General features: G+C 51.2%; 2 protein-coding genes across 6 annotated transcripts in view; one reads left to right on the top strand and one right to left on the bottom strand.

The window, feature by feature from the left end:
• EZH2 (enhancer of zeste 2 polycomb repressive complex 2 subunit) overlaps positions 1-5,696 on the top strand; it is a 33,447-nt gene extending 27,751 nt beyond the window's left edge. For 4 of the 5 annotated variants that reach the window (XM_068973472.1, XM_068973473.1, XM_068973470.1 and 1 more), the window contains 7 exons: positions 80-205; positions 899-1,077; positions 2,541-2,636; positions 3,204-3,285; positions 4,334-4,414; positions 4,535-4,619; positions 5,469-5,696. In XM_068973472.1, the coding sequence (XP_068829573.1) occupies positions 80-205; positions 899-1,077; positions 2,541-2,636; positions 3,204-3,285; positions 4,334-4,414; positions 4,535-4,619; positions 5,469-5,529 (710 nt within the window). In that variant the 3' untranslated portion in view covers positions 5,530-5,696. The remainder of the gene's footprint in view (positions 1-79; positions 206-898; positions 1,078-2,540; positions 2,637-3,203; positions 3,286-4,333; positions 4,415-4,534; positions 4,620-5,468) is intronic. The other variant, XM_068973474.1, reaches the window with a different exon arrangement.
• Positions 5,697-11,466: 5,770 nt separating this feature from the next.
• Positions 11,467-22,178, bottom strand: part of CUL1 (cullin 1) — an 88,210-nt gene continuing 77,498 nt past the window's right edge. Inside the window, exons 13-22 of the mRNA XM_068972800.1 lie at positions 22,032-22,163; positions 20,510-20,627; positions 19,106-19,182; positions 18,536-18,667; positions 16,794-16,886; positions 13,463-13,510; positions 13,301-13,383; positions 12,677-12,782; positions 12,060-12,173; positions 11,467-11,571 (exon numbers count right to left, since the gene is read on the bottom strand). Coding sequence (XP_068828901.1) covers positions 11,491-11,571; positions 12,060-12,173; positions 12,677-12,782; positions 13,301-13,383; positions 13,463-13,510; positions 16,794-16,886; positions 18,536-18,667; positions 19,106-19,182; positions 20,510-20,627; positions 22,032-22,163 — 984 coding nt within the window. The 3' untranslated portion in view covers positions 11,467-11,490. The remainder of the gene's footprint in view (positions 11,572-12,059; positions 12,174-12,676; positions 12,783-13,300; positions 13,384-13,462; positions 13,511-16,793; positions 16,887-18,535; positions 18,668-19,105; positions 19,183-20,509; positions 20,628-22,031; positions 22,164-22,178) is intronic.

Genomic DNA, 22,178 nt, shown 5'->3' with positions numbered 1-22,178 from the left:
GCGGGGGCGGGGTGCTTGTGCCTACCGGGCGTGTGGCCGCCTCCGGCTCCGGGACTGACGCATGCTCTTGTCTGTGCAGACGGCTCCTCCAACCACGTTTACAACTATCAACCCTGTGACCACCCGCGGCAGCCTTGCGACAGCTCGTGCCCCTGTGTGATAGCACAGAATTTTTGTGAAAAGTTTTGTCAGTGTAGTTCAGAGTGTAAGTACTTGTTGTCTTGATGTCATTGTGTGAGAAGTAAATTGACTGTTGGTCAGGAATTTAAAACTAACTTCAGTCAACACGAGGGCATCATGGCAACCCCTGTGGTATTTCCTTTGGGAAACTCACTCACGCCACAAGCCTGTGTGGAGCCCAGCCAGTCTGCCTGGCTGAGGCACATAGTCGGGCAGGTGAGGCCAGCATGGATTAAAGGAACTTTGTATTGTCTTTGATCATTTAACTCTTGAATCATAGTAAAGTTGGCACAGAATGGAAGGCAAATCTAGAAATGGCTCCCCAGTACTTTCCGGACACTAGAGATTCTCATGAGTTAGTGGGTCTGCTCTTGAGAGGGAAGGCCTGTAGTGGCATCTGGGTGAGGTCGGCAATTGTGCACTGAAGCCTGGACAGCAGGGAGGCCCCTAGAGCCCTGACTGAGAGCCCTGGGTGCCCCGCGGTCCAGAGCCCGCCTCCCCGCGTGTGCGATCGCTGCACTGTAAGTACGCAGACCGCCTCTCACTCCAGTGGCGAAGCAGGAAGGCGGCGGTCGGTGTCCGTGTGGATGGCCCTGACGTTCCTCTCTTCCCCTGCCTGTGTGACGACGGTGGGAGAGTAAAGGGGCCGCGAGGGCTCGGTGAGGTCGTTGGGCTCAGCGTCGGGCAGTTCTCACCTGACAGAGGCATCTCTCTGAAGGTCAGAACCGCTTTCCCGGCTGCCGCTGCAAAGCCCAGTGCAACACCAAGCAGTGCCCGTGCTACCTGGCCGTCCGCGAGTGCGACCCCGACCTCTGCCTCACCTGCGGCGCGGCTGACCACTGGGACAGCAAGAATGTGTCCTGCAAGAACTGCAGCATCCAGCGGGGCTCCAAGAAGGTAGGAACGGGCGCTGCAGGGAGGGACTAACTGTCCCAACCAGGGGGTTTGTTGCTGAGCGTACGAAACTCCCAGCACGTTCTAGGTTAGCTAGCTTAGTTTTTTAGGGGAGGCGATGACAGTAAAAAAGACCTGTCATTGGAAATGACCCTGATGGTGGGAAAGGTTAAGGGCAGGAGAAGGGGACGACAGAGGATGAGATGGTTGGTTGGCATCCCCGACTCGATGGACAGGAGTTTGCTGGTGATGGCCTGGCGTGCTGCAGTCCATGGTGTTGCAGAGACATGACTGAGGGACTGAACTGACCTGAGCACTTTTGTGTGTTAACTCCTTAGTCGTTCTGACTCCGTGAATTAGGAATAATCATTAAGCCCAGAGTTCTGAGACTCAGAAGGAAAGGAGCCGGGCTCCTAGCAGGCATTTTAGCCCCGGACCCCAGCTGCGTGCGGCGTAGTCAGCTCCTAGGGCCCCGACTGAGCGTGCAGTGTAACTGAGATGGCACTGTTGTCAGAAATTCTGGCACCTCTGCCGGAAATCATGTATGGCACTGGCTTTACTTTTTCTGTCTGTGGTGTTAGCAGGCATTCAGATGGTTTTACTCTAGGTCCTCACGTCACAGTGAGGACAGCATTGCCCATGGACCCCCATTCAGCCCTGAAAACTCATTTCTCCCCCAGTCCTAAACCTCCTCTCTTGTACAACAAAACCCTCCTTTGTCATCTTTCTGGACATCTTTTACCTCCTCAAACAGAAAACTCTGTAGATATTTCTTTTACCAATTAGGTTTCAGTATCTTGCTGGTCAAGGAGGCACTTGGTTAATTGCCCTGACGGGAGCGTAGGCCAGGTCAAAGCACAGCTCAGGAACCTGGGGATCAGGGAGTCTCCTTTAAAGACATAAGCAATGTGGAATGAAAGCATGATAGTCAGCCTGGTGAAAAGGCAGGGCTTCGGGCGTAGTTCCCAAACATGGTCTATCTGTAAAATTGACAGCGGTGATCACCTTGCTGAGCACAGGAGTGCTGGCCCCTGGGGTTCTGTGCAGTCGTGAGGAAGGGCTGTGGAACAGTGCCCAGGAAGGAGGGACAGCGCTTTGAGGGGAAAAAAGGCTGGTGACCCACCAGGCGGGGTGGCGACTGGCCCAGGGGAGGTGGAGGGGGGGCAGGCGGCCTGTGAAGCTGCCGGTGGAGTCGGGGATTCAAGGCTGAAGGGCAGCTGGGGACGCACATGCAGACCAGCTCAGGGCCACCAGCTCAGGCGACACCGTTTTCCTGTGAGGCAGACACTTAGGCTCTGTACTGGGTTTACAAAAAAACAATACATGGCTTCTGCAGCTTGTCGGCCCCTCTGGTCACACGGGGGATGCTGACCCCCACACCCCTCTGTGGCTGAGTCACCCCGGTTCATCCTGTGGTCTAATCTGTGCAGTCACATTCTTCTTTGATGATTGTGTTTATTCTCTAGCATTTACTGTTGGCACCGTCCGATGTCGCAGGCTGGGGGATCTTCATCAAAGACCCTGTACAGAAAAATGAATTCATCTCGGAATACTGTGGAGAGGTAAGGCCGGGCCCCCCAGTCAGTCGCAGACAGTGGGATGGCCACTGTGCTCACATGGTGTCGCCTGTAATATGGTTTGGACTGAGTTTCATTGGGCACTGGGTTTGATTAGAGATGAATATAAATACCTTTTCAGCTGATACTCGTGGGTTTGGTTTGCTTGGAAGCTACACCGCTTCAGTCCTTGTCACATTCAGCTTTTTATCACCTGGGAACGAGGGGGAGAACGAGAACTTTATGACGATGAGTCTCTATTTAATCCCTAGCCTAACTGATAAACTAAAGCATTGTTTCTAGGTTGTTAAGTTAGGGCAAACCCTGGGGCTGGCTGCATTTTGTACCAAGTAAAAAAAGACTAAGGTTACTCACGTTCTCCAGGCGGTTACTTTAAAGCTGTGGAAGTATTTTTAAGTCAGAGTCCTTAAAACAGCACTGTTCTCTGACAAAGAGAAATTGGCCAGTGACACTCTGCTGAGTGTCATCAAGGTCCCAAACGTTGCAGATGAGCTGGGTGTCTGCCAGGCTCACCTGATCGTGAATCCCCTTACCCCATGTCTGTCTTTTCAGATTATTTCTCAAGATGAAGCAGACAGAAGAGGGAAAGTGTACGACAAGTACATGTGCAGCTTTCTGTTCAACTTGAACAACGGTACGCTGCGGGGCCAGTGCCTCTCTGGGTCCCAGGTTGCACCTCAGGTCCCTCCAGGGGCGGAAGCAGCAGAGATGACACGAGGGGTCCCCGGTGTCAGCTGTTTGAAGGGGGCTGAGCTTAGGAACAGGCTGTTTGCTGTAGGGCATCCCTGGTGGCTCAGATGGTAAATAATCCACCTGGAGTGCGGAAGACCTGGGTTGGGAAGATCCTTGCAAGAAGGGAAAGGCTACCCACTCCAGTATTCTTGAGCTTCGCTGGTGGCTCAGATGGTAAAGAATCCACCTGCAATGCAGGAGACCTGGGTTCGATCCCTGGGTTGGGAAGATCCCCTGGTGAAGGAAATGGTACCCATTCCAGTGCTCTTGTCTGGAGAATTCCCTGGACAGAGGAGCCTTGGGGGTGCCTACATTCCATGGGGTCGCAAAGAGTCGGACACGACTGAGAGACTTTCCCCCAGGTTGGAGGAGTGTAATGCGTGGCGTGGGGGGTCCTGTGGTGTGCAGGGAGGGGCCGCGGTGGCCCCAGGCTCTGAGCCGTCCTTGGCTCCCCTCCTGCGTCCCTCCTGCCACGGCTACCAGTCGGCGCCTCTCTCCTGGGAGGGCCTGGAGCCCCACCCTGTGAAGCACCTCCTCAGCTTCCCTGGGGGTCCCGAGGACTGACAGGGACACGCGCGTGCAGACCCTGATCCTGGGGGAAGGGGTCGGGTCAGTCAGGTCCCCGCTCCACACCTGTGCTACTCTGGGGGTCTCGCCACTGAAACCAGTGGGAACAAGTGGTCTGCGTGTTCCATAACCAGTAACATGAAAAAAAACTAATTTGAAGACACTTATTATGATGTTGGGAAGAATTTCATTTTAACCTAGGGACAGCATTTTCTTCCAGAGGTCATTTCTTATCAGTGAACCAGGTTGAATGATTTACTTGCTTTTGAAGGCAAACTCTAAAGAACAGTAACCACTTATATTTTTACAGAATCACAATAACCTTGTGTTTATTGATTTAAAACTAATTGTTTGCTGGGTTATGCTTATTTTTTTCTCTTTAGATTTTGTGGTGGATGCAACCCGCAAGGGTAACAAGATTCGTTTTGCAAATCACTCAGTAAATCCCAACTGCTATGCAAAAGGTAAGTGCTCCGAGGCGGGGGGAGTCCCCGCAGGGCGCTGTGAGTGGTTCTGGGCTCCTTACCAGACTCCCATCCCGGGTCGTCCTCACCCATGCCTTGACCCCACGCCTCTCTTTGCAGTGATGATGGTCAACGGCGATCACAGGATAGGGATTTTTGCTAAGCGAGCCATCCAGACTGGTGAAGAGCTGTTTTTCGATTACAGGTTCGTTTCTAGTCTGAGGGCTTTTCTGCCTGGACGCTGAGCTCTGGCCAGAGGCCGGCTTCGGGCTCCGGGCTGGGCTTCCATCCGGGGCTGGTGATTTACTGTGGGCGGTGCTGGGAGCTAGGGTGTACTGCTGGGGTAATGGCGTTTCCAGTATAAAGTCATGCTTTTTAGAAGTTAAAAAAACACAGAAAGCTTTATTTTTACCTTCAGGGTCAGTGCCTGCCATCAGGGTGCTGAGCACAGGCTCCCGGGGGGTGGTTATTCCGCTGGGCATCCGGCTGGCAGTTTATACTGTCAAGTTCTGGGGAAAATTGACAAGTTATAGACTATTTAAATATAGTCAGAGGAATGTTTAGTTGAACAAATCCTGTGGCTGACTATACATCCCATCGAGAAGCTTGGTATTCTGTGTAGAATTGTCTTAAACTGGGGCCTGTGTGGAGCTGTTTCCAACCCAGATTTCGCAGGAGCAGCAGCTGGGTGGAGCACCTTTCTTTGGGGGACCCGTAGGGCTCACCCGGTGGGAAGAATCGCAGGCATCATCTATCTCTTCTTGCCTCTGTGCTATCCTGGCTTCAAGGGGCCCGTGGCCGGCTCTGGCCCGCTCACTAAGGTTCTCTGCACTCCCTGTGTCTGGCCTCAACACCGGCCCCCTCTGCGGGCCTGCCTTCCTGGGCAGTTGGTTTCAGGGGCAGGGGGCTGGCTGGGGAAGGGGTGTTATTGCCAGTTCTGTCCAGCTCGGCTCCTTTGTGCAGGCAGCAGTAACGGGCTCGCGTGTGCCTTGCCGAGCGGGCTGGGTCTCACCCCGCGCTGCAGGGCGCTCACCTGTTCCTCCCGCTGTTTCAGATACAGCCAGGCCGACGCCCTGAAGTATGTGGGCATCGAAAGAGAAATGGAGATCCCTTGACACGTGCTACCTCCTCCCCCCTCCTCTTGGAACAGCGGCCTTAGCTTCAGGAACCTCGAGTACTGTGGGCGATTTAGAAAAGGAAAATGCAGTTTGAAATTCTGAATCTGCAAAGTACTGTAAGAATAATTTATAGTAATGAGTTTTAAAAAATCAACTTTTTATTGCCTTCTCACCAGCTGCAAAGTGTTTTGTACCAGTGAATTTTTGCAATAATGCAGTGTGGTACATTTTTCAACTTTGAATAAAGAATACTTGAACTTCTCCTTGTCTTTGTCATGTGTTGCACCGCCTCCCCAGCTGGTTTTAGAAAAGGACTGAGTGATGGGCACCCCTTTGCTTTGTCAGAAGCCATCCTGGGAATCTGGGTGTAACACATACTGCCTGTATTAGGCAAATTAAATACTATTGCAAACATGTTATCATATACCACACATACTGGCTAAGGAGACGAGGACCCAGTAAGTGTTCACCGCTTACATCCGAGACCAGGGTGCACGCGGTGCGTCCTGGTGCTGAGGCCTGCAGGTGCCTGCCCTCTGAACCTCATTCTCCAAAACGACAGGCGATTCCTGCGATCTAGCTCTAAATACCACTAGATACAGCCCTTTAGAAACGTGACAGGGACAACCAGACTACTTCTAACTCTCAAAGGAGTAAGAAACACCCTTACCGTCCCGGGAAACAGGGAGCTGCTCCTCAAGCCGGGCAGTGGCAGGAGTGCCCAGGGTGGCAGCGATCAGTAAGTTTCCACTGATTTGTAGCATGAATGGGAAGCTCAGATAAAACACCTTCCTTTCCAGTTACGCAAACATGGATGAGGCTGGTTTCTGCTGTCTCGATGCACAAGCCCTGTGACCTGAGTCCTGGGATACAGTTTATTCACCCTTGGCTTTGGCAGTGGAAAACTGCACGTGTGTGTCTCCTGTGTCCCCTCATCTTCCCTGCCACCTGCTGAGACCCCTGGTCTCTCTGCTCTACCCAAGAGGTGTCACTGACCAGTTTGGGAAGTCGCCCCCGAGCTTGCCCGATCGCCACATGCCACCCTTGGCACCTGGCGCCCGTGAAGCCCGTTTGTTCCCCATCATGTGACCAGAGGCAGCAGAAGCCAGCAGCTGCCCTGATGGAGGGCGGGGCTTGGGAGCACCGCCCGGTGTGTGCGCTTTGCACAGCGGGCTTTGATTCCTCGACAGGCAGCGTACCTCCAGGAACCAGTCCACTGACCTCACGGATATGGAGATCCTGACCAGAAATCCTGGCCTGCAGCCACAGCCACACCACGTGATTGAGAGCATCCTTAGCTCATCAGCTTGACTCGTTCCTTTACCTGGAATGGGGGGGGGAGAAAGAGCTTGACACAAGGTACTCAATTCACACAGAACACCAAGTTTAAATATGTGCTTTTTTCTCTTCCCCTCGCTCTCCCACCGAGGTAGTAATTGACATTGTTTGAGCCTGGTGGGTTTAGTTCCCCGACGGGGGGAACCAAGAAGAGCTATGTGGAATGAGTGTCCACATCAGCGGATGCATAAGCATCAGGATACGGATGCAGTCACGGTTGCCATGGTTTAGGGAGCTCACACCTTGTCCACTGAGGAGAAAGAGCCCAACAACAGGCTGTCCAGCTGGTCAGCGTCTGTGGTCCCTAAGCTTCTCCCCAGTGGTCACGAAGACCCACACGTCTGACCACAGTCCTGACGTCGAAGTACAGGCAGCAACTTGGACTCCGACTAACTGCCACAGGCTAATTTGAAGGCGCCATCACATCATTCTGCGCGACAAAATTATCAACATTTTGAAGTTTTTTTTTTTTTTAATGTAATCCTCTACCTAGAAACTGCTTCCTATTTCTCAGTATTGTCTGGATCAGTCAACCTCCAGATTTGAGTGTGCCCAGTCAATGACTCCAACTCTGGATTCCCACCTCTGCCCAAGGCGTTCAACTGCCTACCACTGCTGCCAAAAATCAATTCACAGATGGTGTCATTTAGATTTGTAGGTTGCAGGTAGGATCTTCCGGACCCAGGGATTGAACCCAGGTCTCCTGCACTGCAGGCAGCTTCTTAACTTCCTGAGCCACCAGGGAAGCCCACTTTAGATTTGTAGGTAGGTCATCAAGAAAGGTTTCAAATGACATTTTGAAAGAACCTAAGTATTCCATTGGAGGGCTTCTCTGGTGGCTCAGCTGGTAAAGAATCCGCCTTCAATGCAGGAGACCCTCGTTTGATTCCTGGGTTGGAAATGTTCCCCCGGGGAGGGGCGGGGGGGATGGCAACCCACTCCAGTATTCTTGCCTGGAGAATCTGCATGAACAGAGGAGCCTGGTGGATTACAGTCCATGGGATTGCAGAGTCAGACACGACTAAGTACACGCGCGCACGCACACACACATACACAGACACATACTCTGCTGGAAGTTGCATAGGCTTTGGGCTCTTATCAGAATAAGCTCAAATCAATACTTGCTTATTCCTCTGGCCTCTGTTACAAATGATCCAGGGAGGGGTGTGTGTAGTACCTGGGATGAGAAGTGGTCCAACACATCCACGCCACACAGCTTTTTGTATGTGAACCAAAGCTCCATAAAGAAGTTTTAGAAAACTGTCCTCACCTATTTTGACCAAGTCATTGTTCTGCCTCTAGAGAGATGAGATTCATGTGTATAGAATCAAACCACCCAGACAAGTTGTTGCCATTCCTAAAAAAAAAAAAAAAAAAACATTTTTTTAAAAAGGATTTAGTTAAGAGGGATTTACTTCAAATGAGACAAATGATTTTTTAGCTGGGTGGGTGTGGCAAAATCTTTTTTTCCAAAGGAAAATTAAGATACCTCAATGAATAGGTAGGCCATCTTAAAATACTCAGTGAGTAAATATATTTTAAATTTGGGTGCCTCTCAGCCCTGTATCTCCTCTTGTGGTGTCCCTGGATGCCTCCTACAAAGGCGCTGACCTGTGAGGGCTGGCAGTTTGCCTCTAGGCAGGCGTGAGGTTTGAGAACCCAACCCAGGAGAGGGGCTCCTGGCCCTGGGCTCTGCCTTGCTGCCCCTTCTCCTAGGAGAGAGGAGATGGTTCCATCAGGGGCAGCACTTAAGCGACTGCCCGGAACACAGCTTTCCTTCAGTGAACCAATCCCTGTGGGTTATGCCAAGGCTGCCATACACCACCCCTCTCCCAGGGCGTGAACTTCCCAGAGGGCCTGGGTACGAGGCAGCCTTCAGAGGTGGGTGATGGCGGATTCAGAAGGCTACTACTGAGGTTCTGAAAAATGCAGCTCAGTGCAGGAGACCCTGGTTTGATTCCTGGATGCCGGGGAACTCAACCCTCGTGGCTTGTATTTGGAGGCCCGGCCATTCTTGTTAGGCTAGGAAGTAGTTTGCAGAATGAAGGCATCAAGTCTGGAACTGCCTTTTATTCCACATCCATTAAACAGGACTTTCACCTAGTGTGAGGGTCGGGGTTGGGGGTATGCACAGGGAACCTCCCATCACGACCACCCCCAGTCTGCCTGTGCTTACGGATGTCCCTGGTCTTACCAAGGACACTCTTCACCCTGGAGGAACTCGAGAGACGCCAGTCGTCTCATGAAGAGGTCCCTTCCCTGTCTTGAAGGGGAGGGTGGGACGAACTGAGAGGAGCATCAGCACAGATGCACTTCTGTGTGAAACAGCTAGCAGGTGGGAAGCTGCTGTGTCCTCTGCAATGACCCCGAGGTCACCCCTCGAGGGGTGGGACGGGGGAGGGTTTGGGGGAGAGCTCAAGAGGGAGGGGGTCTATATCTGATTCACTTTGTTGTGCAGCAGAAACAAACACAACACTGTAAAGCAATTGTACTTCAGTTAAAAAAAAAACCACCACCACGAAGCTCTATTCTGTGACCTGGCAACCCCACTCCTCGGCATGTATCTGCGGAGGCCGTCGTCTGAACAGGTACCTGGACTCCAACGCTCACCAAGGCGCTACTTACAGTAGCTGGAAGTGAAGGCAACCTAAATGTCCGTCAGTAAATGAACAGATGAAGAAGCTGTGGTACCTAGACACAATGAATATTATCCAGCCACATAAAAGAATGCAACGCCATCTGCAGCAACACGGACGGACTTACAGACTGTCACACTAAGTGAAGCCAGAAAAAGACGTACCATCTAGTATCACTCGTATGTGGGAATCTTAAAAAAAAGGAGCAAACGAACGTATCTACAAAACAAGAAAGAACTACAGATGTAGAAAACAAGCTTGTGTTGAAGATGGGGTAAGGCAGGGGAGGGACAGACTGGGAGACTGGGGCGTATGCACACTGCCACACACAGGACAGATGACAAGGACCTCCTGTATAGCACAGGGGACTCTACTCAATACACGGTAATGACCTGTATGGAGAAGAATCTACAAGAGTGGAAACAGGTGTAACTGAATCATTTTGCTGCATACCAGAAGCCAACACGTAAATCAACTGCACTCCAATAAAAACTAAAAAAAAAAAAAAGAAAGCAATTTACCTTCCTACTCTTGCGGGGAGTCAGACGGCAAGTGCGGCAAGCGGCTCCGGCGGTTTACAGCGCGTCTGTCCCTGGGCAGGCAGACTGTTGCCAGGACAAGCAGAGCTGTGGTCTCAACTCCCAGCCGGGGACTCGCAGGGCAGTCTCTAGGTGGTCCTCGGAGCCCCAGGGCACTACAGCTCTGGGGGGTGGGGGTTCTCTGGGGGCGGGGGGGGCATTGCTTTTTGCCTGGTTCATACACTGGGGCTCTTATTAAGACTGTTAGAAAAAAGAAGATACACTAAGACAAACATGGAAACCGTTAAGCCAAGTGCTTAAGTCTACTACTCTTCCTTTTAATAACCCATTTAACCATTAAATTTTAAAACACTAACCTGTTAGGTGCCAGATTGGTCCAAAAAACTGGAAGGACATAGTAGCTAGGGTGTCTTCCTCTGGCCCTGCTTTCAGAAGCAGGCCTCAGGGCAGGTGGAGATGGCACAGGTGTTGACAAGCATGTCCGAGTCTCCAGTCAGGAGAGCCACGTGTAGTTTTTACGGACCACGAAGCCCAAAAGACTAAACCAGCCCGGGGCTTCTGCTCTCGCCTCCCGTTCCTTCTGGATTCAGGCTGGGAAGTGACCGCACAGGGGCTGCAAGCCAACCACCTGAGACCACAGGCGAGGAGTCACAATGGGCCAGAGGCGAAAGGGAGGCACTGGCGGTGGACGTGGCCCCTGAGCCCGACTCGGGACGAACGCGGTGACCAGCGGCCACCCTTCCAGGAAGGCGGCTGGCTGACCCTGGCCAGCACCACGGGGGTCCGCAGAGAAGCCACGGGGAGGCTCTGGGGCGTTGGTCGCTGGAGCCAGTCAGGGGAATGAAGGCAAACGCTCCAGGAGGAGAAGGCGAACAGGGCTTGGACATCCAAAGCTTAAGCGTGTTCCCTCTCGGCAGGGCGGCCCTCGGGGCCTCAGGAAGACACCAGGGAAGGCCCGTTTGCACAATCATTATATCTTTTATTTACAGATAGAAATTAGTAAAACTTAAAACAAAAACCCAATGCGACTTGTACAGAAATCCTTTAATTTTCTTTATTTTCACACATTAAAAAATGAAACACACTATACAAATGGTTTTCTCATAGCAGATTACACGCGGGTCCCTTCAGACCCGCTCTCCAGGACTGCCGGCCTCCGAGGGGCCCCGGCCGGCAGCCGGGGCTCGCGTAGCCAACGGTCGATCCGGATGCAGGCGCATGCAGCCCTCGGCGCGCGAGGTCCCCCTCCGGCCTCCAATTAGGTTAGATGGCGTCGGCGTCCGTATGCACAGACGTGAAGTGTGGCGGTCCTGAGCAGCTCCGGGGCCCGCGCCCGCGCCGGGGGCCTGGGCCTCGGGCCGGGCGGGCGTCCGGGGGCGCGGCCGCCGCGCTCGGGGCTGCCGTCCCCGCGGCCGAGGGGCTGCGCCCGCGCTCAGACCCCCGGGTTAGGCCAGGTAGCTGTAGGTGTCCTTCTCCCCGTCCACTCGCTCCAGATACTCCTTCTCGATAAGAATGTCAATGCATTTCTGGGCGTGGTGTTCCGAGGAGGGAGAGGCCGTGAAGAGAAAGAAAAACACATTTAACGACGGGAGAGAGAGGGATTCTCCCACCCTTCCAGGGCGGCGCCGTCTCACTTCCCGCAGAGCCCCCTCGCCCCCGGGGTTTCCCACTGCCCCCCTCGGGTCTCAGAAGGGGAAGGAGCAGCCCGGTTTCTGTGTGAAAAGACCCCGGGGGTCCGTCTCCCGGGGCTGCAGGCCCCTCGGGGGCCCACGTCTGCAGGACGAGCCTCCCACCGGGCTCCGCACATGCAGGAGGCTCCCGGGCCGGCGCTGTTCGCTCTGAGCAGCTCAGCAAGTGGAATGCTGAGGATTTTGCACGTCTCAGAATTCGGCCTGTTTTCTTTTGTGGAAACCTATTTTACGTGACTAAGCCAAGCTCCTCTGTGACAGTCATCGCCTCTTTTGGCTCTTGAGATAATAATCATCTGAATCCTGGTGCTGGGGGATTCCTATACCTTAATTACTGGGACCCGGGGCTTGAATCTTGAGGACAGCTGAGTCAGGACTTCTCCAAGTAACTGCTGGTGTTTTAGGACCTTCCTCATTTTCATAATTCTCACAATAGCCGCCTATGTGACCAAGGAAAGAAAAACAGACCTTGTTTTCCCCAGAGCTAACCAGAACTTGTCTGTAATGAGGAGAAGCAATAAGGCTGCGGGGTGCGCTCTGTGCGCAAGACTGGGATCCCAACGGGAACGAACACACTGCAGGTCCAAGGACGCAGGGGGCCGATTCTTTCTGCTTGTTTCGGCGCCAACACAACAAACGTTAGAGTGTTTTGGTTTTGTGAGCAGCAATTTTAGTAATTTAACCCAACTAGAACACACATTTAAAATGAGGAAAAATTCAGTCCTCAAAGCCACAGATGGCACTTGAGCGCTCCACCAGACAAGCCTTGCTCCTGCCCGTTTTACGGACTCTCTCATCTGTTTCTTCGGTATTTCATCTACTACACCCAGAACCATCTATCATCCAGGCCGCCTCTCCCAAGTCCCAGGCGACACACAGCCCGAGGGAAGCGCCCCCAGCTACGGGCGGCCCGCCTGCCACGTGAGGGGCCGGCCCCGGTCACCTGGATCAGTAGTTTGCGATCTTCCTCGATGTTTTTGTGTGTGGTTTCCTGTTCCTGCTTCTGTTCCGTTTTCATGGGCACATTGATGTTAACCCTTAATTTTTTACTGTCAAGAAAGTCGAGGAGACCAGTCACTATTGCTTTCAAAGACATGCAGTAAAGCTGCTTTCTGTTTTCGGTCTTAAAGAGTGGCTCTGCCCCCAGACAGAGGGTGGAGAGCGTGACCAATGACCTCCCGCCTCCCCAGGCCGTTGCCACGTCATCTCTGTGAAAGGCCCCCTAGTTCCCTATGGGGCGGGGTCCTACCCTGCCAGCAACGGGACGGCTGCGTCCCAGGAAATTCAGCTCCTTAACCTGCTCTCCCCAAACTGTCAAGTGAAATAACATCAAGACACGGGGGCTCAGAGGGCCAGGCTTTCTAGGAGAGCCATTTACCAAATGAAGAAAACCCCGAAAACTGAGAGTCAACTGGAGAAACACCTGGGATGGCCAAAGGATGTCAAAGGCCTCGGCAGAGGCCAGCACTGGGCTCACAGCCCCGTGTGTGATGACACCCGTGTGCGCGCTTGGGGTCAGGGGGTGAGTCTGCGGCCTAGGACCATCTCCTTAGCAGATTTTCCTTACTTTTTATAACCAAGATATAATTTTATTAAAGTATCTGGCTTCAATTCCACCTCATCAACATTTGCGTTTTCATCTTCCAAGACCTGTAAGAAAACAACTGTTAGTACATCATCTCAGGAAACGGCTTTCTTCTAGTTTAACATTCAAAGAACACAGACGTACCAATAACTTGGACTTCAATAAAATCTGTAGGACTTGTGCCAAAATGTCCTGCAATTAAAGAGAAAAATACAGTTTTTTTCTTTGCAGTAACAACCACAGCCAATCCCACAGAGTCCATTTTTGGGGAAAAATTAGTGACCCAAGTAGATTATGTCCAGAGGGAAAAGAGGGGCTATGCCCCTCAGCGGCTCCCCAAACCTACTCCGAAAAGTGGCAGCAACCCCCGTTCTGCTCTTGATCACCCAGTATTAAAACTCACAACTCTACTAATAAAGACCAGAACATATAAGATAGACTTCCTTGACTGCATCTTGGGACACAGCACTGAAAGGAATGGGCAGGAGCTTCAGCGGCCTTGCACGCACCTTCTGTTCATGAACACGCCAGGGGTGGCGCCCGAGACCCTGCTGCTGACTTGCCTTTGGTGAACCCACGCCCCTGGGCCGCCTCTGTGTGCAGAGAGCGGGTGGTCCGTCCTGTCTCAGCTCTCCTCTAGCGCCCCAGCTTAGGGACCCCACACAGCGGGACAGCCGCCGGGACGCTCACGTGCCCTCCTGCCCTTAAAGGAAGGCCATTTCGGCCCAGGCGAGGCCCAGCTGGAGAGGCCTCCAGTGTGCTGACCGCCCGGAGCCGGATGAGGACGAGGTGGCCACGCCCGTGGCATGGCCGCAGAGGCCGTCTTCACAAGCCAGAGTGACTGAGCAGCCAACAGCCCTCACGCAGGAGAGGAGAGGGAAGTGGGGGACAGCCGGCTGAGGGGCTAGCGTGGAGGCTGAACAGGGGAGCGAGGGCCGTCCAGCCCTGAAAAGGGAGTTCCCGAGAGCAGAGCCCTCCCTGCGGTCTGGTGACAACCTGAGCCTCTCCTCCTCCTGGTGAGGAATGAGGAAGGAAAAAAAGAGACTCTTATGTGCACAGAAGCAAATTCTTGTGTTATTAGAACTTGAAAATGTATTCTGGGCTAACTTGAAGCATGATGCAAAAATAAATGACTTTCCTAATTCACGTTCCATGAGGCCAACATTACCCTGACACCGAAACCAGATAAAGCTATCACAGGAAAATGGCAGACCAAGTTCCCTATGAATAAAGCAGCAAAAATCCTCGAGAATATTCCAGCGAACCAAACCCAGCAACATATAAACAGTGTCATATACCATGACCAAGTGGTATTTATCCCAAGAATGCAAGGGTGGTTCACCATTTAAAAAACCATCAACATAACACACATCAGTGGACAAAAGCACACACTCATCACAAGGGAGTAGCAAGAACATTTCAACAAAATCCAACACTCTTTCATGATGAAAACACTAAAAAAACAAAACACTACAGAAATAGAAGGGAATGTCTGCAGTCTAGTAAACAGCATCTAAGAAAAACTTGCAGTGACAAACTGCAAGCTTTCCCCTCAAGGTCAGGAACAAGACAAGGATGCCCGTGCTCACCACTTCTACTCAGCACTGTACTGGAAGTTCTATCCACAGCAATCAAGCAACAAAAACAGAGACACCCAAGGAGTAAAAGTAACAAGACTATCTGCATTTATAGATGACATGACTGCATATTTAAAAAGTCCTAAAGAATCCACACAGAAAGTACCAGAATAAATAAATGCATTCTGCAAGATTGCAGCATACAAGATCCAACAGGTAATTGTATTTCTGTACACCAGCAATGAATTTCCAATTTCATCAACAATAGCATCAAACTTAATAGAATAGTTAGAGGAGTAAATTTCACCAAAGTATCAAACTTAATACTTGGGAGTAAATTTCACCAAATAAGTGTAAAAAGGCTTGCATGATAAAAACTGTGAAACACAGTTAAAAGAAATTAGAGACAATCTGAATAACAGAGAAAAACATCCATGTTCACAGATTAGACGACTTGATCTTGTTAGGATGGCAATTCTCCCAAAGCAACCTACAGATTTAATACAATCGCCATCACAATTCCAACTGCCTATTTTGCAGAAACAGACAAGCTAATCCTGAAATTTATATGGAAATACGAGGGACCCAGAACAGCTAACACAAGTTTGATAAAGAACAAAGCTGGATGTCTCAATTCCAAAACTTATTACACAAAGACGATGTGGTACTGGCATAAGGCAAGACGTTTAGATCAGTGGAGAAGAACTGAGAATCTAGAAAGACATCTAGAACCAACTGACTTTCGACAAGGTTGCCAGTACCAACCAAGAGGGGAAAAACGTATAAAAATATCCAGTCACTATGATGTACACCTGAAACTAATGTATTAATTTATACTTCAATTATACTTTAATAATAAGTCAACCGCACTTCAAGAAAAAACAGGGCAAGAGCAATCTTTGACCTTCGATTAGGCAATGACTCCTCAGATGTCTGACACCAAAAGCATAAGCAACAGAGGAAAAATAGAGTGGGCTTCATCAGAATTAAAACCATGTGCGTGATAAAGAAAATGAAAACCCACAGAGCAGAGGGAATATCTGTAAATCACTTATCCGAAAAGGGTCTACTACACAGAATATATGAAGACTTCTTGCAACTCAACAAAACGACAAATAACCCAGTTAACAGCGGGCGTAAACATACAAAGAGGCACTACTTCATATCCACTGAAATGGACAAGCACCGTGCTGGCAAGGATGCAGGGAGGCTGAAGCTCACACACTGCTGCTGGGACACGAGCGGGGGTAGCCACTGTGGGGCCGCCCGGCAGTCCCTCCAGAAGGTAAACGTAAGCTATCACGACTGTAATTCCACAGCTAGGTCTACACCCGGGAGAGCTGAAAGGCCTGCACACACGTGTTCCCAGGAGTGTCACTCATAATAATCGAAAAGCAGGAGCAACTCGCACGCCCATCGGCTGATAAATGGATAGACACGGTGTGGCCCGTCCGTATACTTGAGTGTATTTTTTCCGTCACAAAAAGATGAAGGTAAAGAGCAATTACTGCTAACGGTTACTGGTTTCTTCTTCCGCTGATGGAACTATTTGGATTTGTATGACAACGGTGGTCGTACAGCCCTGTGGAAGCCACTGAGTAGTATAAAATGGTGGATTCAGTGTCATGCGAAATGTAACTCAATAAAAAAACGATTAGCAGGAAGGATAACATTTGGTGAAAATTTAAGTTTAGTAAGGGAAAGCTTAGCTGGAAAGAGGGCTGAGAACAAGCTAAATGAATGAGAAAAGCGAGCCATGTGGGCATGTGCGTGGGCAGGTTCATGTTACACTGAGTTTGAAAATTAAGCTTTGAACACATCATGTGTTGAGCCCTGGAAGAGGAGCCTATTCAGGGTCATGGATCCTTCCCCTCCCCAGGACACCGAGGCTGGAGTACCATTTTGATCTGGGTGCTGTCCGTCAGCTGCTGCACGGCATAGGCATCCTCCGTGTTGTACTGGAGCAGGATGGCCATCTGGAATGTGGATGCCTTTGGGGCCCCATGCGAAGGAAAGAGAGGAAAGAGCTAAATGCTGGGCAACACCCAAAAGAACTTACTTAGGAAACCAGTGCTCTGAATAGACGCAAAAAACAAAGCCGATCCATTAAGTGGGAGCAACGCACGTCTCACAATTCCACCATGACCTGCTTCTTCCTGAAAGACGCTGCTCCCTACCTTTACAGACACTCGAGGATTCTGCATCTCCTTCCACACGTTTTGTCCATGTAAATACAGTGGACCTTTGAATGACGCAAACTGAATACTTAAGATGGGGTGTCTTTTTATGTAAATGGTCTCGATAAAGTTTACGTGTCTACTGATCCAAAGCGGGGCGGGGGGGGGGGGGCACTGAAATTTTAGGTAATGAAGTCTGAACTCAGAGATTCTTCTATGTATACTTGGGAAGAAAGAAAACAATTTCAATTGCATAGGGGACCCTTGACATGGGTTTGAACTGTGTGAGTCCATTTATCTGTGGATTCCCCACCCCCAACGGTAAATAGGACAGTGCTACAGATCTGAGGTTTGTTGAATCTGAAGATGTAAGGAAACCATTGGATGCAAACTGCTGACTCTAAGTTTTGTGCAGATTTTCAACTGTCCAGGGGGTCGGTGCCCCAAACTCCCACGCTGCTCAAGGGTTAGCTGTATAGAAATCCACTTTCAAGCTGATAAAGACCTCTGGACCTGGTGTGATGGAGTATCAGACACTTCAGTTTATCAGAGTAGAATTGCTGAAAGTTTAATGAGCGGGTTGAGTCTGCAAAATGCAGTCAGAAGTTTCTTAACACTTACAGATTTACAGTTGCTTTTAGAAGCTTATAAGCACACAAGTGAACCCTCTTCAAGATGGAATCTTTAAGGGACAAGATCTTAACGGAAACTGTGGCTCTTATCAGCCAGAAGCCAGAGGAGGTCCCTTCGCCAGGCTGATGCTTGGCTGCTCAGCGACAAACCGGAAAGCAAGTGACAGTTACCATCAGGTGGTGCGCAGCGCCGCAGGGAGCGAGCGCCGAGGCTGCTGTTGACAGGAAACTGCCCCGCAAAGAAGAGAGCTAGTATCACAATTACAGACAGAAAACTCCAGCTTTTAAAGCTGGTATCTGAACACTAGTGAATGTCAAGCAGAAGCTGTGTCAAGGACACTCTGCGACCCCAGGGACTGCAGCTCCTCGGCTCCTCTGTCCATGGGATTTCCCAGGCAAGAACGGGAAGCTGGAGTGGGCTGCCATTTCCTCCTCCAAGCTATCTCCCTGACTCAGGTCCTGAACCTGCGTCTCTTACACTGGCAGGCAGACTCTTTGCTGCGGAGCCACCAGGGAAGCCCTCAAACGCTTATTAAAATACATTCAACTTCACTTCATCTTCACACCGCACACAAAGTCCAAGCTCTAACACCGCCTCCACACTTTTGTGGAGGAGAAAAGTGAGGTTCAGCATTAGTGAGTAGCTTCTCCCTTAGCTAGAGAGAACTCACCTCTCCGACTCATAAAATCCAAGCTGTTTAACCTCGGTATTATTTTGCAGAAGCTTAACTCTAGATTCTGTCACGTGTTACCACTGGATTTCAATACTTCATCTTATCTTCATTTATATGAAACAAACAAACAAACCTCCAAAATAAAAAGTGATCTTACCTGCAAAGTGTATCTGTTTTTGAAGCAGTTTGTTACTAATTCTCCTTTTGACAGTTGATATAACCACGTCAATTTTCTGCCGCTGTGACGGCTGGCGTAAAAGGCTGTGAATCGCTGGTAACTCCGCTCCAGCTGCGTACAAGGTGGGGAGCGCCTGTGAAACACGTGCCTCAACACATCCTACAGTCATCTCTAAACACACACTGGGCCTAGTTCACAGGACAACATGCTGACATGAAAGTGAACTGCAAGTATCAAGTGTTCATTATCTTGCAGAAGCCCGTTAATTTACACGTTTGAAAGTACAATTAAAAAAAGTCTCTAGTTCAAGACAAGTAGGGATCACCATGACGTTCATCACCGAACTACGAGGTCCTACTTTCTGAGAGTAAACCACCACTGCTGAGTGGGACCGGAGATGCCACCTCCTGACCCCACGCCGGCCAGTGCTCAGGGCTGCCTGGTCACGGCTCGGCCAGCAGGAAGGCCTTTTGCAGGCATGCCGGCATGAAGGGGCTCCTCCTCATCCCTGCCCAACACCAATGGAACAGAAGAGGAACCCATCCTTACCTCCGACGGCAAGGCAAACGTGCAAGACTGCTGAAAGGGCCACGATCCGGAACTCAGCACTTGAATACTGAAATCCACTGGGGGAGGGGAAAGTTCAGGAATACATTAGCCTTATAAACTGGAAAATGCCAACAGAGCAGGTAAACTTAAATTGCTTTTTATTAAAAGAAAAACACACTAAATGAAAAATCCTGCTTTAATATAAAACTAAGGATGAAACACACTAAATTTCAATTAAATTTAGTAAAGGGAAAGTGTTAGTCACTCAGTTGTGTCTGATTTTGCAGCCCCATGGACTGTAGCCCACCACGCTCCTCTGTCCACAGGGATTCTCCAGACAAGAATACTGGAGTGGGCTGCCATTCCCTTTCCCAGGGCATCTTTCCCACCCAAGGATGTCCCGCATTGCAGGCAGATTCTTTACTGTCTGAGCCACCTGGGAAGTAAAGGGAAAAAGAGCCACAAATTCTCTCCCTGCAGAGTGAGTCTTTCATTCCCCGTCTAACTCAGAATTATAACACCATGTGCCTGTTTGGCTTCATCTGCTCTGGTTTTCAGCCACCAATAAGCTCAGTCCACTCAGGGTACACCTGAGTTCCTCAGGCTGGATGGCCTGAGAGCCTCAAACTCAAGACAATGAGAAGCACAAGTCAACCGACTTCATTATGCTTTGTGTGGCGCTGAAGACTCTGTGTACAGCACAAAGACTGTATGTATCTACCACACACATGATCTATAAATTATACCATAATGTCATCACTGCAGACAGCTGACAACAAGTCTGCTGGCACCATGGTCAGGTTTTACAATGGAATGGTGCTTTTGATTTGGGGCAAGTACAGCCTCATTTTCATTTAAAAACAAGAGAATCACCATGTCAGTGAAACCTGCCACACCCTGCTGCAGTCAGACCTTGCAGGAGCCCAGAGGACCTCTGTGTCCTGACACCAGCCTGTCCTGACCCCCAGTGCAATCAAGGAGCCAGGTTTTGACTGGTCATCTGTATGGCCATGGCAGTTTCTTATAACAGAAGAAACTGCTAGAATGGAATCAAACTTAAGTGAAAAAACGTTAACTGGAACTTAAACTGTAACTGGCACCCCTGAGCTGGCGACCGGCCAGGTTGAGGCAGCCATGCCAGCCAGTGGAAGAGGTCAGGGCTCAGGACCTGAACACAAGACCCCCACCGGCTCGGCCCCTCGGGGGAAATGCCAACCCCCTTCCCCGGCTTCACCTCCTGTCATCACCCAGGAGGCAGGAGGCATGGGGTGCAGACTTCCTGTGTGCCTGGCCCTGAATTTCTGATAAAGCTGCCATCTCTCGCACTCACTACAAAGAGCACCGCCTCCTCCAAGAGCCCTGCCCTGCCTGGTCAAGGAAGCTCGGGAACCAGGGGATACTCACAATCCAGTGGCTCGGAGTTCGTCAGGTGCTTTTTGAACTGCTCGTTCAAATCTTTGCTTACGCCAATGTCTTGAAACATCCGCTGAAGTTTAGAGGTATACTCAAAACCACAAGCTTGCTGAAATGAACCCAGACAACTGCCTTATTAACTTCTCCAGAGACAGAGATGTATACAGGGGAGTCTGACGGGGAGCATACACACAGGAGACGCTGAACGGCAGTACTGAAGCTGCAGCAGGTACAGGAGCCCACGGTATGAACATGCACTGATTAACGTCCATACGCTATCAAAGCCTACACAGCTGTAAACAGAACCGTCAGCAACTGGCGGAGAACACAGTGACTGCCACTCGGGCAGGAAGAGCGAGGATTTCTGACAGCACGAGAACACCAAGACGACTTGGCTTGTCTGTCTTACCCGTGGCCGCAGACTGACCTGCCCATCCCCCACACCCCCATCCCATGCTGAAGTCCTAGGCTGCTGGCACTTGGAAGTGGGGCCACGGTGAGATAAGGAGGTTTAGGAAAGGTCCTGAGGGTGGACCTCTATGTGGGGAAGAGTTGGCCGGGTGGGGACGTGGCTGGGCGTCCTCAGGGAAGGGGGAGGGGGACGGGCGGGGAGCCTGCACTGGACACTGAGCTGCCTGGACCTTGATCTGGGCATCCTGGCAGCCTCTGGAGCTCTGCGAACACTTCTCTCCTGTTTGAGCCACTGAGTTACGGTACTCCATCACAGCAGCCCGCACGGAGTAGCACTCACATTAACTAATTTCCGGTCACAGTGAAATACGCCGTAAAACATGGAACAGCCCTGAGAGGCCAGGTGCAGCGGGAGCCGAATTAAGAAATAAATGCTCAATAGCCAGCTAACACTGATGTTTCCTGTCCTCCTGCAGACGTGGGGTTACTAACAGTCAACCAAGCCCAGAGAAATACAAAAAGCCCCACTTGCTCAAGGCCAACAAAACGTATGAGTGGAGGCCACTCCTGGCGATTCCTGGTGGTGGGGGGAGTGGGCGGGTTGGGGTTGGGGGCGTGCAGAGCTGGGGCTGTGCGCGGGAGCCGGGAAAGGATGCGCTGGGTGGGCTCAGCTGCAGCAGAACGGTGTGTGTGTGTGTGTGCACGCATGTCTGTGTCTGGGAACCTGTGTGTGTGTGCACATGGGCACACACATGAGTGTCGGGGAGAGCACAGGCAGCCCTATGACGGGGGCCTGGACGCGTCTCAACGACTGTGGGGGGGCCTGGATGCGTCTCAACGACTGTGGGGGGGCCTGGATGCGTCTCAACGACTTTGGTGGGGGGCCTGGACGCGTCTCAGCGACTTTGGTGGGGGGCCTGGACGCGTCTCAGCGACTTTGGTGGGGGGCCTGGATGCGTCTCGACAATGGTGGTGGGCTCTTGGTATGCAGCGGCAGTGCTCACACTGCCATCACAGCTGGCGGCTCGGCCCAGCCGACAGCCTGGAGGGACCGGGAGCCTCGGCGCCCGAGGCTGCACTCTCTGGGAGAAGCCAGCCTTACCTTCAGCTTGGAGATCATGCTCGCCTCGGCATCATCGCTCGCACTGTTCTGGTGCACAAGCCTCTTGGCCAGCATCTTCGCGTAGAACTTCTGAAACACGTCCTTGTCCTCGATGTACTTGAAGACCACCATCTGGAAAGCCGCCAG

This window comes from Capricornis sumatraensis, chromosome 5 (genome assembly GCF_032405125.1).
Source record: "Capricornis sumatraensis isolate serow.1 chromosome 5, serow.2, whole genome shotgun sequence".
Lineage (NCBI taxonomy): Eukaryota > Metazoa > Chordata > Mammalia > Artiodactyla > Bovidae > Capricornis > Capricornis sumatraensis.
The sequence above is the reverse complement of the archived record's forward strand: the minus strand, read 5'-3'. Positions and strand labels throughout refer to the sequence as shown.